This window comes from Ochlerotatus camptorhynchus, unplaced genomic scaffold (assembly GCF_037179485.1).
Source record: "Ochlerotatus camptorhynchus isolate MF236.1 unplaced genomic scaffold, CSIRO-AGI_Acam_v1.1 ptg000183l, whole genome shotgun sequence".
NCBI lineage: Eukaryota > Metazoa > Arthropoda > Insecta > Diptera > Culicidae > Ochlerotatus > Ochlerotatus camptorhynchus.
The window spans coordinates 675506-690738 of record NW_027040673.1 but is presented as its reverse complement, the minus strand read 5'-3'; the positions used below and the strand labels follow the sequence as shown (position 1 = coordinate 690738).

Genomic DNA, 15233 nt, shown 5'->3' with positions numbered 1-15233 from the left:
CCATCGAACATGCATTTAAATGTAAATTTTAATGTTTTTTATTTGGTAGTACCGCCACCTGTGGCGTGCTCTTGCGTTTGACGTTTACACAGTACTATTCATTGTGCTGCCCATCACAATTTACTCAACAGAAGGCGGTAGTGTTTTAGCTTTGATATTTTATAGTAAAAAATATTCAATGTTTTATGTCTGTTCGTCTGTGGTTCTATTTTAGATCGATTTAAAAAAAACTACATATCATTTTAGATGAGCCAGTGCCAGGAGCTCTGCAGAATTAGTTCCTTTAGCAACAAAACTTTAAAATTCACCAATATTTTTTCGGAAATAAGCGAACAAATCTGACCTAGATAAAAAAAGTAAGAGGTTGTATTCATAAAACGACCATAGATTTGAAATAGGATTACGTGTTCGGTATCAATATTCGGCGGCTGTGTTAGGGGAACCACTTTTTGCAGGCAATTATTGATAATTTTGTTCAGAATTGCAACAGTTGGACATATGTGTAATTTTCAATAGTGACCTATTGAAAATTGATAAGGTGTTCATTTGAGCAGATTCGTAGAAAATTTTCTAATCGATTGGCTTGATTAGAATTAAAATCCATCCGCTATTAACAGAGTTTTAAGTGATCAAAACCTGACCACTTTTCGTAACGCGGTCGATTTTGTTTTTTTTTTAAATTGCACCCCCAATATGTTTCCGAAAGTCGTAATCCTACGTCAAAAAAATTAACATGCCCACTAGTGTCTACTAGTCCACTAGACACTAGTGGACATGTGATCGTGACGAATAAAGTGCCATTACACATAACACCTTGTATAAAACCCTATAGTCGCTATATTCATAGTCTGACGGATAGAATTTCGATCTCTATAAAAGCGAAACCAATTCAATATATTATAGACCAACAATTGAAAAGGTACTATCAAGAGCAAATTTTCATTATGTCGTAAGTAACATTCGCACCAATCCGTGAAAAATATAGTTATGTTTTGATGACCGAAAAGTAATTCCTATTTCCAATTAAACTCATATAATCTCATAGTGATAGCAATGTTTAACATATTTAGCAGGGTTTTAATCATACAAATGCAAATCGCTAGCTTTCGTGCTAAAAAATACTGGTTTTTAAGTCCAAAGTTATTATACGTCGTTTGGTGGCCCCTATTGTTACTTAAGTCAAAGTGTATTTACCAGGATATTCGGGAAAATTATCAATTACGTCTCCTTACGTGCAGCCCATTCATCATTTTAGGACCACCGAAATCATCTTAGCAACAAGCAGTTCGATTTATTCACTTTAATATTGGGGAAGCGAAACGACGAACGCACACTTTTCACGGATTTCTCAGCGCTGTTACTTAAGACAAACGGCATCTCCATAGAAATCGGGTGACTTAAGTAACATCGAAAACTATTTTGATCGGAAGGTGATTACATCAAAAAGCAATTTGACTGGTAAATAAATTTAAAAAAGGGATGTGATCCTATATTCGGACGTATATAGTGTAATAGCAGGAGCATCAATTGATACTGATAGCTCGACTTTGTTTGTTTGTCGACGTAATGAAAATTTGTCTTGCTATCAACTTAAATAAACAAAACGTTGATTATTCTTTTCTCGCCAATAGAGGGTAAATTACCAGCATCATCGGATAGGCGAAACATTCACCTACCTAAAGATGGTATTAGTTTGCATTGACGATCCTTGCGTCACGAGAAAACGGTTTCCGACGTATTGTTCGCAATAGCTGATGTGCTATTTTCTGTTGCTGGTCGTGATTTGGTTGGTTCCGCTATTTGACAGCTCAATTGGTTCTCGAGATTCTATCCGCCAGACTGAATATAGTGACTATAATAACACCTCTGTGTTTAGAGAGAATAATTGATGGCGTTATGAAAGGGAGCAAAACGAGAGAGAAGGAGAAGATGGGAAGAAAGGAGGTGAAGGTAGATCAGTTTTATTGTGGAACAAAAGGATAAAGGATTAATGTGATTTTAGAGAATGCAGGGTGGCCACTGAACCGGAAAAACCGGGACCGGGAATCGTAAACTACCGGGAAATAACCCGGAATTCGATTGGAACTTTAATATGTAATTTTTTATTAATATATATTCAAAGTCTGATGTCTAGAAAAATATTCTATTTTAGAATTTTGAAACCAGCCATAATCTGGAAAAGTTTACATAGTTGAAGATGCTAATTTCGAATAACAGACTGAAGTTGTAATTTTTATACGATAGATGAGGAGGAGATGAAAGTATAGAATTATTTTTCTATACACAAATGTCTCCATAAAAGTCGGAATTTTGTGCAGGAAACTTTAGTAAGGCCCTCCTGTATACTCTTGAAATTAACTTTACAAGAATTTTTTTTCAATTTCTCTACATTACAATTCGCTTGGAATATTCGTGGAAATTTAGTGGTAAGCCATTTTGAACTTAGAAAAGTGTTATTCCAAAATTTTCGTTGATTTCACTAAACTTGGAAATTTCTTTAGAATCTCTTGGAACACTCCTCAGAGTTTCTTTGGAAATATGCTCAAAATTTCAAAAAAATGAGCTATCTAAGAGTTGTTTTTATCTAGTTCGTTTATTTTTAAGGCTCAATCGCGTTAGCTTTACGGAGCCGATAATTCATTGTTCTTTGTTTGTAACAAAATTCACTTAATTCTATGTCTAGCAGGAGTTGGGCCGAATACTCGCGGCTTACTCAAGGTTAGAGGGGTACACTGTCGAAGGATAGGAAAAGGGGAGGAACTTAGGGTAGGGTTTCGTTGTCTGATCAGAGCGATGTCGCCAGTATGAACGGTAGTGACCAGTGGGCGACGATGAGACTTATCGAGACGGGGTACAAGACAAACAAAAACTGATAAAGAGATACAAAAGACAAACGAATTAAATTCTTATACTAGACATTTGCAGAGTCTATTTAAGAGTTAGATTCCATTGGAATTATTATCCATATTTCGTCGCAGCTCTCCTCAAATTTTCTCTTTCAATAATCGATCGATCATCATTTGAGAGTTTTTCAGTCGTAGGGTATCTTTAAGTGTATTTTCAGGATTATAGTTATATCATCATTACATTTGTCTCATGATTAATTCAGTTTGAATCCCCTCCCTGAAATGCTCCATGAAATTCCTTCCTATTTGCTTTTGAGTTCCCTTGAATACTACTCATAATCCCCAAAATTGCCTTTTCGGATCTACCTTAGAATTCACCTGTAGTTAACTTTACAATATTCTTGAAATACTTCTCAAAATTACCTGAAATTTCTATTTAAATTCCAAAACAAATGTGATCAGTTTCAGGCCGAATTGGATAAAATATTTAAAAGATACTAGGCCTTCTCCGATTTGCATGAAACTTTTCATAATTGTGTGTTATTGAAGATCACATTTCAATATTTTGAGGGCTAGGTCAGTTTTCACATTCTGGATCTTGGACAACATTTTAGGATTCTGACACATTTGAAAGCCTTGGGAAGAGAATGCCACATGTGCTACTCCACGCCAAATGACGAATCGGAAAACTCGAACTTTTCCAATTTGCATAAAACTTTGCATTATTGTGTGTTATGGACAATCATTTACATTTTTGAAAAAATTCGGCCATTTTGGATCGTCCTATGTACTGTAGTTCAAAATGGCGTCTTTGATATTTTTAAATGAATTGTAGCACTAAAAAACTACAAGGGTGACAATGGTGACGTAGGACTACGTGGTCTTATATAATAAATCTTATTTGTTTGTGTTTGGAGCTTGTGTTTTGCGTAGGAATAGGACTTTGAGCGGGGTTCTCAGCGACTCACGAAAAGCTACTGATGCGGCTTCTTCCTTCTTCTATAGATGCTCATGTGGGCTTCAGGTCGGTGCTTGCAGGCAGCATTTCGTTGTGTACTGGAGAACACCACAACTCACCAGGCGCTGATTAAATAAACACCGTTTGGTGAGACCGGATGAAATTCAACTTTGAAATCTGTGTTAGGGAAATCACTTTTCGTAGGGAATCGGTAATCATAGCAACAGTTGCACATTCGTGTTGTTTCCAATGGTGACATTTTGAAGAATAATAAAGTGTTAATCAGACCACTTTCAAGCCACGAACGACTTTGGTTTTTTTTTAAATTGCACCCCCAATGTTGCTTTAAGTAATACCATGTTAGATTTAAACATATCTAGATAGAGCTGGAATTAGGCGTAACAACTTTTATAAACAATGACTTCTCTCGATGATTTTTAGGAATTCAAGGCACGCCCACGCAAACAAACATTACCATCGGGTAGGGGAAGTCTTACCCTAACTGATGGTGATGTTGATTTGCGTGTGCAAGCCTTGACTTTCAAGATATCATCGAAGGAAGTCATTGTTTACAAAAGCTGCTACGCCCTAATTCCAGCTCTATCTATATATCTATATGGAAACTGACACATGTCCAAAAATTACTCTTTTACAAATTTATGTTGGTCCTGAACAGCACTATTTTGTCGTAATGGTTGAGTAATGCTGAGCTATTGGAGTGATCAACACGGATGAGGCTAGCGAGATGTATGTTGTTTGAAACGAGAGTGACGGGCTTGGCATAGATGGCCCCAGTGACTCACGAGGAGCTACTGCTGCAACTTGCTGCTTGCAGGCAGCCTTTCGTTGTGTACTGGAGAACAATGTTTAACGCCACGTGCCGAAAGCACTGCTGCTGTTGCTGCTGATGCCGACGACCGGACACCACCACACACGGTGATTGAAACTGAATCCGATCAGCGGTTGAGGCCAGCCTTGATAGCTAGCTGCTTGAGGGGTGCCTTTCGTTGTATACCGGAGAACACCACCACTCACCAGGCGGTGATTGAATAAACACCGTTTGGTGAGACAGGATGGAATTCAACTTTGAAATCTGTGTGAGGGAAATCGCTTTTCGGGGATAATTTTAATTAACTTAGCAACAGTTGCACATTCGTGCAATTTTCAATAGTGACATTTTGAAAAATGAAAAAGTCTTAAATTAAACAGATGCGTAGGAATATTTCTGATAGATTGGTGATAAAATTATTGAAATTGGTCCAGGCGCAGCTGAGTTATTAACGTTCAAAATCTTGCATAAGTTTGTTACATATTCCATTTTTGGTTTCCACAAAGTGTACCCCTAAATAAAAATCACAGACGTAGTCCTACGTCAAAACCATCACTTCTGACGGAAAAGGCGAGACATATCCCAATTGATAAGTCTTTAGTGAGATTGACACTGATGAAGACTGCACATTGTAGTCGAAATCAAGGTGGCAAAGACTCATTTCAGCTAAAATAATGTTTTTCGGAATAATAAAACCAAAAGATGGTATGATGGCATGTTTTACTTGTAACTTACAAGAAGAGGTTACAAAGTATGCGTTTGAAACATAAAACCTGTAAATTTTGCTTTGTATGAGTCACAATCAGCGATTTGCTGATCGCTGAGTGAGTGAGTGAGTGAGTGAGTGAGTGAGTTTGTGAAAAATCGCTGATTGTGACTCTCATGAAGTGAAATAAACAGGTTTAACATGTCAAACACATTCTTTGCAACCTCTTCTTGTATCCTACCAATTCAAAATTTGATCATGGCATCTAATTATTTCATAATTTAGAAAAACATTGTTTTAGCTGAAATGAGTCTTTGCAACCTTGGTCGAAATACGTATCTGTCAAGGATACCAAAATTAATTAAGTGGAATGGAATCTTTTTTCTAATACCGACTTACTTTTAAAAGTTGATGAGTTCATCCAGTATTATGAAAATATGGGTAGTTTGCTACCATTTGCATTGAAAAACTCAATTTTGACAAAAACGACTGTGGGACCGACATTCGAAGAGCGGCAGTATATTAAATAACTTTTCTTACAATCCGGCATTTTTAAGCAGGACTCATTTGACACCTGCGGTTATTATTCAGTGCCAAATCTCTATCTCTATTGTGATTTTTCACTGGAAGCCTGGACCTATGGCCCTCTTCTGTGCTTGAAACCGAAAACGAAAACGGTCTCTTGAAGGTACCGGATTCTTCTTCATGCCATAAAACGATCCTGGCAAAATATTCTCTACATACTTTCAATGCAGTGTTCTATTGAGTATTTTGAGTTAATAATAATGAACTTTCTTAGCCTGCCATCGCATGACTTGTGTAATGTGTGACGCCGACGCTAGTATAATTTATTTTTTATTACTGATTGCCCCACGACTGCGACCCACCCGTTGCCCTGAATATCATGCATACAAATTAACTCTCAAGGACATTATTCACCCCCAGATGGGAATAGGAAATGAAGACGTACGACACCTCACATACAACCAAGCACCTCTGCAATGGAAGCCTGCAATATTCATGCCAAGTTGATGTAAAAATTGATTTCCACTCTCCTTTCTTCCCTCCAGGTTGGCCGTGCTTTCTCCTTCAACAAGACCCCGTCGAAGCTGAAACGTGCCGTCTCAACGATGATGACATCCCCCTTTGGCAGTACCCAATCGCTGACCCCGGCCTCCCAGTTGGCGCAGATGAAACTGGCAAGCTGTACGAACATAAACGTATGCATTTCACCCAAGCACATCCCAAACCCTCAGCACCATGATCCCCTTGTTTGAAACCGTCTCATTATGTACCGATCTTGGGTAAAATAATTTTCGGTTTTACTGAGGCGCTCTATCTCTATGGCCTTTCTTTTCGTGCCAATGAAATTACAAAAGTCTCAAAAAATTATTCCCCTCATTAAAGCCGAAAATGGTTTTCACGGTAACCGCAAAACACACAATTGTGACTATAAAGTACGCAGTTTTTAGGGAAAATGGAACCACCCATTAAATCAGTAAAATGTTACCCATCAATGAGTGATTGTTACTACCGAAACGAGTAAAAGTTATTACTTTGTTAGAAGCAGTTACTACTATTTTTTACTGATTAAATGTGTAGTCCAATTTTTATTCGAAAATGCTTACTTTATAGTCATTATTGAGCATTTTGCGGTTACAGTGTTCCCTCCCTGCTGGTTGTTATCAGAAAAATTAACCACCAATTTTCCATTCCTTCATTTCCCGTCCCTCTGTAAAAAAAAACAGGAAGTCGGTGAAGAGTCGTCCGAGACGGATTCAAAGGCGTCCTCATCACCGTCGTCGGCGTCGGAAATCCTGCTGGCACCGATGTCCGTCCAACCAACCCGCAAAAACAAGAATCCACCGATGTCGATAGCGGCGCTACGGCGTCTCTGAAAAAAGAAAGAAAGAAGAAAACAAATCAAACCAAGCAGATGCGACGAAAGCAATCCTCATACTGTGCTCATTATGGGTAGCATGTTGCCGTTCCGGTTTCGTCTTTTGTATGTTGTGATTTTATTTTACGATTTTTCCAACCCTGGTCATCCGTCGATTTCGGTACACAAGAAGCAGAAAGGTAGTAAGATGCAGAGAAAGAGAGACAGACAGTGAAATATATAGAAAATATTGTGCCAACATCACACAATCACGGAAATGTCCTCGATTTTTTGTTGTGTGGGCTCCAGAAAGGAAGCTTTTGTTTCACCTTTTTTCCTTGGAGATAGGGAATGAAAAGAGGTTGTTGTTTTATGCTTCTTGGGCTGGGCGAGAATGCTACTAGAAACGTGTATAAAGACAAAGAGTGCAGCTTCCCTGAGCATGGGGATTTGCGAGATAATCAGCGAGGAAAGCTTCGGAGAAAAATATGTTGTAAATATTTTGTCCCCCATTGGATTTTTGAGCGAGTGAGAGAAGAGCGCAGCTGTGTAATAGCATAAGGTGAATAGAATTGCTTCTCCTCTTTTATCTGCTAGGTATAAGACCCTCTGTCCTTAGTTACGTATTATCTGTATGTGTACGTCGGTCGTGTGTTAAGCCAGGTGATTATAATAATAGTTAGGTTTTGTGCACCAGCAGAATCAAAAGAGAAAACAAGACAAAAAGACAATAGGAGAAAACGCGTCCTTTCGCGATCTGAGATTTTGAAGTATCAAGAGACTAGACGTAAAAATTTAATGGCATTAAATTCGAGATAGCATACATACATGATAGGTACTGTCAGGTTGTTTGAGTTTGTGCTGGAATGCTTTTGATGTAGACCATTTATAAAAAATATTGTGAACGAGTGAACTGAGCGATAATATAGCAAGATGAAGGGATACTTTTATCCTTTTATGTAATTTTGTGATAATAGCTTTTACATGAACAAAAAGAAATTTCCTACCGGGCTTTAAGTGCTGCTGTTCTCTAGTCGGTAACCGGATATATATCCAGTGTTCAGAAAGTCGCTAAAGCTGAGCTGATTGAGAGGTGGCTGTATTTAATATACTTACCCAATGGTCTAGCGAAGGGGGAGGGGGGAGGGTTAGGGTTCAACACCTAAGATCTAGTCTAGCAGTGATAGTATCACACTTGTTACTCCTTTAATTGAGAGCCGCGTCGTAGTACGCTTACGTATAGGCACTGATGTTGGGTGTGATACTGGCGGGTTTTGCCGCAAATCACTCTTATTTTATTTATTTTTACGCAGATAGATTAATTTGGGTTTGCAAGGGAATTATACTATTGAAATATTTCAGAAAGTGCCCAACAGTGCTCCTTCTACTTGCGTGACAAGCTTTCATTGTTGTTTTCATTGAATTATTACTCAGGAAACAATGTTAAACATCATTTTTGTACATGGTATTGTAACTAATCTTATATGTGCTTCATTTTGATTTGGGATAAGTGTTCACGGCGAATGAGAACGACTCAAATTTGAGTTTTGTTCACTCATAATCGCCAAAAGTGCAGGAACGCAGCGATGAGTTAAATTTGTCTCATGGTTTCCTGTGGAAAACCTAAAAAATCTGAGGAAATTGACGAAAATTTTATTCAGTCTCGGAGTAGTACCAATAGACTGAGTGAATCCAATCTTTACTTTTCTCAAATTCGGGAATTTTTCCCTGGAAAATCCTGGAAAAACCTGGGAAAACATGAGGCAAATTAACTCATCGCTGAGTTCCTGCACTTTTGGCGATTATGAGTGAACTAAACTCAAATTTGAGTCGTTCTCATTCGCCGTGGGTTTGAACTATGGCTCGGGATTTCCACTGTGGTGTGCTTCTATTGTGACATACCCATATGTATTTTTGTGGTGCCACATAGTGGAAGCGTGAGAGCGTAGTTGGAACATTTACCCTATACAATATACAATTTAAAATTACCTTGGAAACTAACTTCAAAGTGAAGCATTTGAGTCACTTGAAGGTGTCATCTGGGACGAACAAAGATATAATTAATATATGTAAAAGCCAAAAGTACTTGAAACACGTTAAATTGTAGTTTAAAAGCATGGGTTATGATTGTGTAGGTAGATTAGAGATTTCAGTTATTTATTAAATAAACTTCAATTATAGAATTCAGAAAGTTAATTAACATAAGAGATAGGACGCGGGGGGTCCGCTTAGGGAGGCGACTAGCCTATGAAGTTGTATAATAAATCTTCCTATTTAGTGTATTTGTTAATTACAGACAATGTCAATAGCGAAAGTCATATCTTCAACCAGGCGCTTACGAACAAGTGAAGTTTTAGGAAAGATGTGTTAAATATGTTGATAGGTTTGAAATAAGAATTAGGATTGTTGTGCTTTAGTTTTCGGTAAGGTATGATGTGTCAACAATGCCCTTTTGAGCAAATTTTCAAACATCAAATTGATTGAGTGATTTATTGAAAGACATTGCGTTGCGAAAATTGACAAGTCATACATCTAACATAGTGGTAGCAGCAGTGTCGCATAATCTTATCACAATTGCTGCAAATAGTGCTGGAGGGGCCGGCAGGGCTGAATACGGATCAAAACTAACATAACTACTAACACTAAAATGATCCCGGAACTAACACTTATCCATTGCACTTTTAGTTATATATCAGTTTTATTTTTCTACTGAGTCATCTATGCCTCTTTCTATTGTTTGGATCAAGTACAACTAATACTAATCTACCTTTATGTATGTTTTACTCCCTTTTAACCCATTATCTTAATGAATGGTGAATCATATGACGTGAGACACGTACAAGCTGAAACTCAAAGAATTACTTCGAACAGGATGTCAAACAAATTCAGGACCAATCCAAATGAGACCAGAAACCAACAAGGCATCGGGGAGTTATATATTCTGGGAGAGGTATTTGATAAATAATCAAAAAGTGGTAAGTTAAAATCAGAGCCAAGGATCATGAGAGGTAATTGTCAATAATTCATTAATTAGTAGAAATCTCGATAACTTTTTCAAGGGAGCGTATCGGCTTTTGTAGGTGGTGCGTTTGGTCGTCGATTTGGCTTAACTGGTGGCTCGCCCACGCGGGCTGGCACTATCATCAGATAGGTGAAATTTTCCTCTACCTGCTGGTGGTGTTGATAAGCGTGTGCGAGCTGCCGGTTGCGCCGGATCGACGATCGGATGCATTGTTTGCAGGAGCTGGTGCTTCCCTTTGAAAAAGTAATCGAGAAATAACCATATTATCCTATAATTGATATTACTATTTCTATATCTCAATGAAATTAGTCATGACAGAGTAACAGATGGGGAAGGACAATAGACACAAGTTGACACAATAAACAAGACAAGTGGGGGTTAATACACAAGACAAAATGACAAAATAAGTGACGACAGCAGACAAGACTGGGACAAAATCAACCTTAAAAAAAAGAATGCGCAATTATATTATCAAAACTATTTGGATCAGCACAAAACAACAGTGACCAAACGGGCACCATAGCCTAGGAACGTCTGTGTGTTGATTTAAAATAGAGGCTCATAGAAGCAAAATTTATCAATAAAAGGGGTCCAGTGTAGAGTTTAAGCAATTGCTGCCACTGGATCACTACAAAAAAAACTAAGTGCGGGTTGTGCTTAATAGGCCGTAAATGGGGTAGTTAACCCTATTAATTCCAGCAGTAATATTCATAAAGTATTGAATAAATTTAAATATTTAATTTTAATATCTTGTAGATATTTTTGGATTCCCCACAAAAGTTTCTTTCGACCTCTCTGGAGGTTTTTCTTTTCACCTTGTTGAAGAAATTTCATCCAACTACTCCAGGAAGCGACCTCCTGCAAGATGACCTTGTCAAGCTGTACTGGGACCGCACCAAACTCACGGATCCCTGCATTCATTGCAATCGTCCAGACGTTATGGTTTACGACAAAACATTTGTCATCACTGACGTCGCCGTTCCCCTGAACCGTATCCTGGATGAAACGCACGGTCACTAAATCGCCTAATACATACTGTCCATTTTCCGGGATTACTACGAAAGGCCGGAGCACAAAAGGCCGAAATACACAAAATTTGATGCGGTTTTTGTACAAGCTTTTAGAGAAAAACCTTATGTCACACCACAGAGAACAGACATCCAAGTCAAATTCGTAAAGTGTGTAAGAAATTTAACTGCTATTTTGAATAGACATTTGAAACTAGCAGTATCGTGGTGGCGCTAGTGTCGCTGCCTATCGACTTCGACGACCAACAGACGTCATCTTAACATAAATGACAACATTGTTGTGAGAAAATCATTGTTTGTTTAAAACCGATCAAAACATGGGTCGCAAGTGCGAGTTTTATTGGTGCGCAAGTAAACAAGGTGTTACCAAGCGAAAATCTTTTGACAATTTTCCTAAGGATGCTGAATTGCCCGAACTACAGGAGATTTTCTTCTCACGTGGAGTCCAAGCGTTTGCTACGAAAAAGTTATGTTCCGACCACTTCCCCCCGGAGGTTTTTCGAATTCCTGGAAGAACGAATGTAGGGTAAGCAGTGTTCAAATGTTACCACATTTTTTTCTGAATTTAAATGAGGGCCAATTGGAGTTCACACCCTCACTGAATCATTTATTTATTTATTTATTTATTTATTTATTATAATCTTAATTCATCTGACTTTTGGTTGTCTTAATGAATAATCTAAGTTTAAAAGGATGCTTAGTCAATCTATACATTCAGGACATTCTTCTGATAAAAACAGTTAACGGTACATTAAAATCGAAGCAAGCATAAGCATCATTAAACGCATTAGCCACGGCGCGGATAGGCTCATTCATCCCATACTGTCGGTTACGAGTCGCAAGATGAACGAAGTTACGTTGTCTCATTACTCTCTCAGGTGCGTAGAAGTAGAGCTGCCGAAGTAGTTGTGGGGAGTCAATTTCACCGATAATAATCTTAGCGGCAAAGACAGCTTGAGCATTACGTCGTCTTGTTTCCAGGGTAACAATCCCAAGCAGGCGGCAGCGGTCCCCGTATGAAGGCAAGTTAGATGCATCACGCCAGGGTAGATGACGTAGCGCGTAACGAACAAACTTCCTTTGTACACTCTCAAACCTTGCAATCCAGCAGGCCTAATAAGGGCACCAAACGACAGCACTGAACTCCAAAATAGAGCGGACCAATGAACAATACAATGCCCGCAGGCACAGCGGGTCACGAAAGTCTTCGGAGATTTTGAATATAAAACCAAGCTGTCTGTTGGCTTTGTTCAGGACGTCATTGTAATGGGGCTTGAACGTCAATGCACAGTCAAGAGTAACTCCTAAGTCTCTGACTTGACTAACTCTCTCCAAAATCTGGCCGGAGATGGAATAATCTAATCTGATCGGTTTCTTCTTACGGTAGAAGGATATCACATTGCACTTATTGATGCTAAGCGTCAAGTAGTTACGGGAGCACCAGCTTTGCATATGATCCACAATCTGTTGCAAATCCTCACAATCAGCGATGCTATTGATGATCATGTACATTTTAACGTCGTCGGCGTAGAATAGTCGGCATCCAGGTGGCAGTAGACGAGAAAGCTCATTGATAAACAACGAAAACAAAAGCGGTCCCAGATTACTTCCTTGTGGAACACCGGAGATGTTCGTGAATACTTCAGATTGCGAGGCGCCAATCTTAACGCAGAGCGAGCGGTCTGTGAGATAAGACGTGAACCATGAAATCATGGAGTCAGAAACGCCAAGTTTTTCAAGTTTGCCCAGTAATATGCAGTGGTCAACTCGATCAAATGCAGCCTTCAGATCAGTGTAAACGGCGTCGACTTGTCCACCAGAATCCATGGTCCGAACGCAAAGTGACACGAATTCAGTCAAGTTTGTCGTAACTGACCGCTTTGGATAGAATCCATGCTGAGCCGTGGAAATGTAGTTTTTGCAGGAACTGAAAAGTGCCTCGTTGATGATAATCTCGAACACTTTGGAACAGCAGCATAACGATGTGATCCCTCTGTAGTTCTGGACATTCCTTTTGTCACCTTTTTTGTGCACTGGGAACATGTACGAAAATTTCCATGCCTCAGGAAATTTGCACTCCTGCAAAGACAAGTTGAACAACTTTGCCAAGGGAGTGAGTAGCGATTCAGAGCACAGCTTTAGGACGGACGAGGGAATCCCATCCGGACCAACAGCATACGAGAGTTTCAACCTTTGAATAGCCAATTCAACAGTATGCTCATCGATTTGGAATGAACGAAAATCAAACGCATCTCTTGGAGTATCGCGGGTTGCTATTCCAACTTGGTTAGGTGATGCCGACATATCATTAAAAGAACTCATGAAATGTTGAGCGAAGAGACGACACTTTTCTGTTTCATAGCTGGCGGATTGTTCACCGAGATGAACTGATAAAGGCAAACCGACTTCGTTCTTTTTTGAGTTAACAAACGACCAGAAACGCTTTGGGTTCCTGCGAAGGGATGCCTGTGTACGGAGCACATATCGGCGGTACAAGTATCGGTTGTATTTCCTATAATTATTACTGCTACGGTTGAACTCTTGCTTCGTGATGTATGAACGATTTCGGCAGTATCTTCGTAACGCTTTGGCCCTGTACCGTTTCAATCGACGCAGGTGACCATTAGACCATGCGGGCTTCGACGCAGGTCGTGAAAGAGGAACAAATTCAGCCATGATATCGCAAATAGTTTGCCTGAAGTAATTGACGGCATCGTCAACACAGTCAGCTAATTCTATTGGTCGCCAGTCGACCCTGGAGATAGCAGCGCTAAGTTCAGCATAATCAGCTCGTCTAAAATCGAAGGTACGAGAATCGTCGGTGCGCGCCTCAAAAACGACCTGCGGCGGAAGTTGCATCATTACATCCAGAGCAGGGTGGTCAGGATCTAGTGTGGTCGGAGGTTCAACAGCCTCCGAAACAACACATGCTGGAGTTGCAGCTTCGTTCGACAGAACAAGGTCTAGGAAGCGAGCATTTCTGTTCGATATACCATTGAGCTGCGTGAGGCTATGCAGAGAGAAGCCATCGATAAGCGCCGAGCTTGCAGACATCAAAGCAGTTTGAGGCTCAACTTGCATAGACCCATCGTCTGAGTTCCTCCATTGGAGAGCAGGCTGGTTGTAATCTCCAAGCAGTAGAGCAAAATCATTGAATCCCAAGTTAGCAACAATGGCACCGATGGAATCCACGTGGTCTTGTATGCTGCTGCTATCGTTACGACGATCCGGTGGTAGGTATATTACGCCCACGCTGACAACTCGGCTCGGCATAGTCACTCTAACCCACAGTTGCTCCAAACCATCGCTGACGGGTGAAGGGTCGATATAGCTGTTCCAACGGGTAGAAACCGCAATCAAAACACCACCTCCGCGGGTCTTCGCACTATTAGAGCCATTTCTATCAGTGCGATATACAGCAAAGGTGTCCCCGAATAGTTGCGCACTGTATATACGGTCGTCGAGCCAGGTCTCGGTCAGCACTATGACGTCATAATCGCACTCGCTTGCGACAAGAAAGAAGGAATCCACCTTGGTTCGTAGTCCTCGCACGTTTTGGTAGTAGAACCGCATACCATTAACTGCTTCTTCATTGCCAACTAGAGCAGACTCGATGACAGGAGAGAGAGCCAAGGTGGGAGATGGAACGTTGCAACTAGGGCCGCTGGAATTGGAAGACACTTCAGGAAGAGGAAATTCCACATTCGCATGGTACTTGCCTGAAGAAGCAGGCTGGAAGACCCTCTCTCTACATCCAACCACGGGTCCGGGACGACTATGATGAGCGCTGGCAGCGATAGGCAGGACCGGGCTGGAGAGATCGAGGGCTTCCACAGTGCTTTCCATGATGCGTCCCGGTTCGGTGTTTGTTGAGTCAGCAGCTTCGGTGTCTGGAGTCAGTGGGAGACTGGAGTCACGAGAGGTGGGGAAACGCTGCAACGCAAAACGATTGAGTGCTGGTATAC

At 40.1% G+C, this 15233-nt stretch overlaps 1 protein-coding gene across 3 annotated transcripts in view; it reads left to right on the top strand.

Moving 5' to 3' along the window:
- pbl (epithelial cell transforming 2 pebble) overlaps window positions 1–8181 on the top strand; it is a 114937-nt gene extending 106756 nt beyond the window's left edge. For 2 of the 3 annotated variants that reach the window (XM_065223042.1, XM_065223044.1), the window contains 2 exons: window positions 6410–6559; window positions 7088–8181. In XM_065223042.1, coding sequence (XP_065079114.1) covers window positions 6410–6559; window positions 7088–7237 — 300 coding nt within the window. In that variant the 3' untranslated portion in view covers window positions 7238–8181. The remainder of the gene's footprint in view (window positions 1–6409; window positions 6560–7087) is intronic. The other variant, XM_065223043.1, reaches the window with a different exon arrangement.
- Window positions 8182–15233: the final 7052 nt, after the last annotated feature.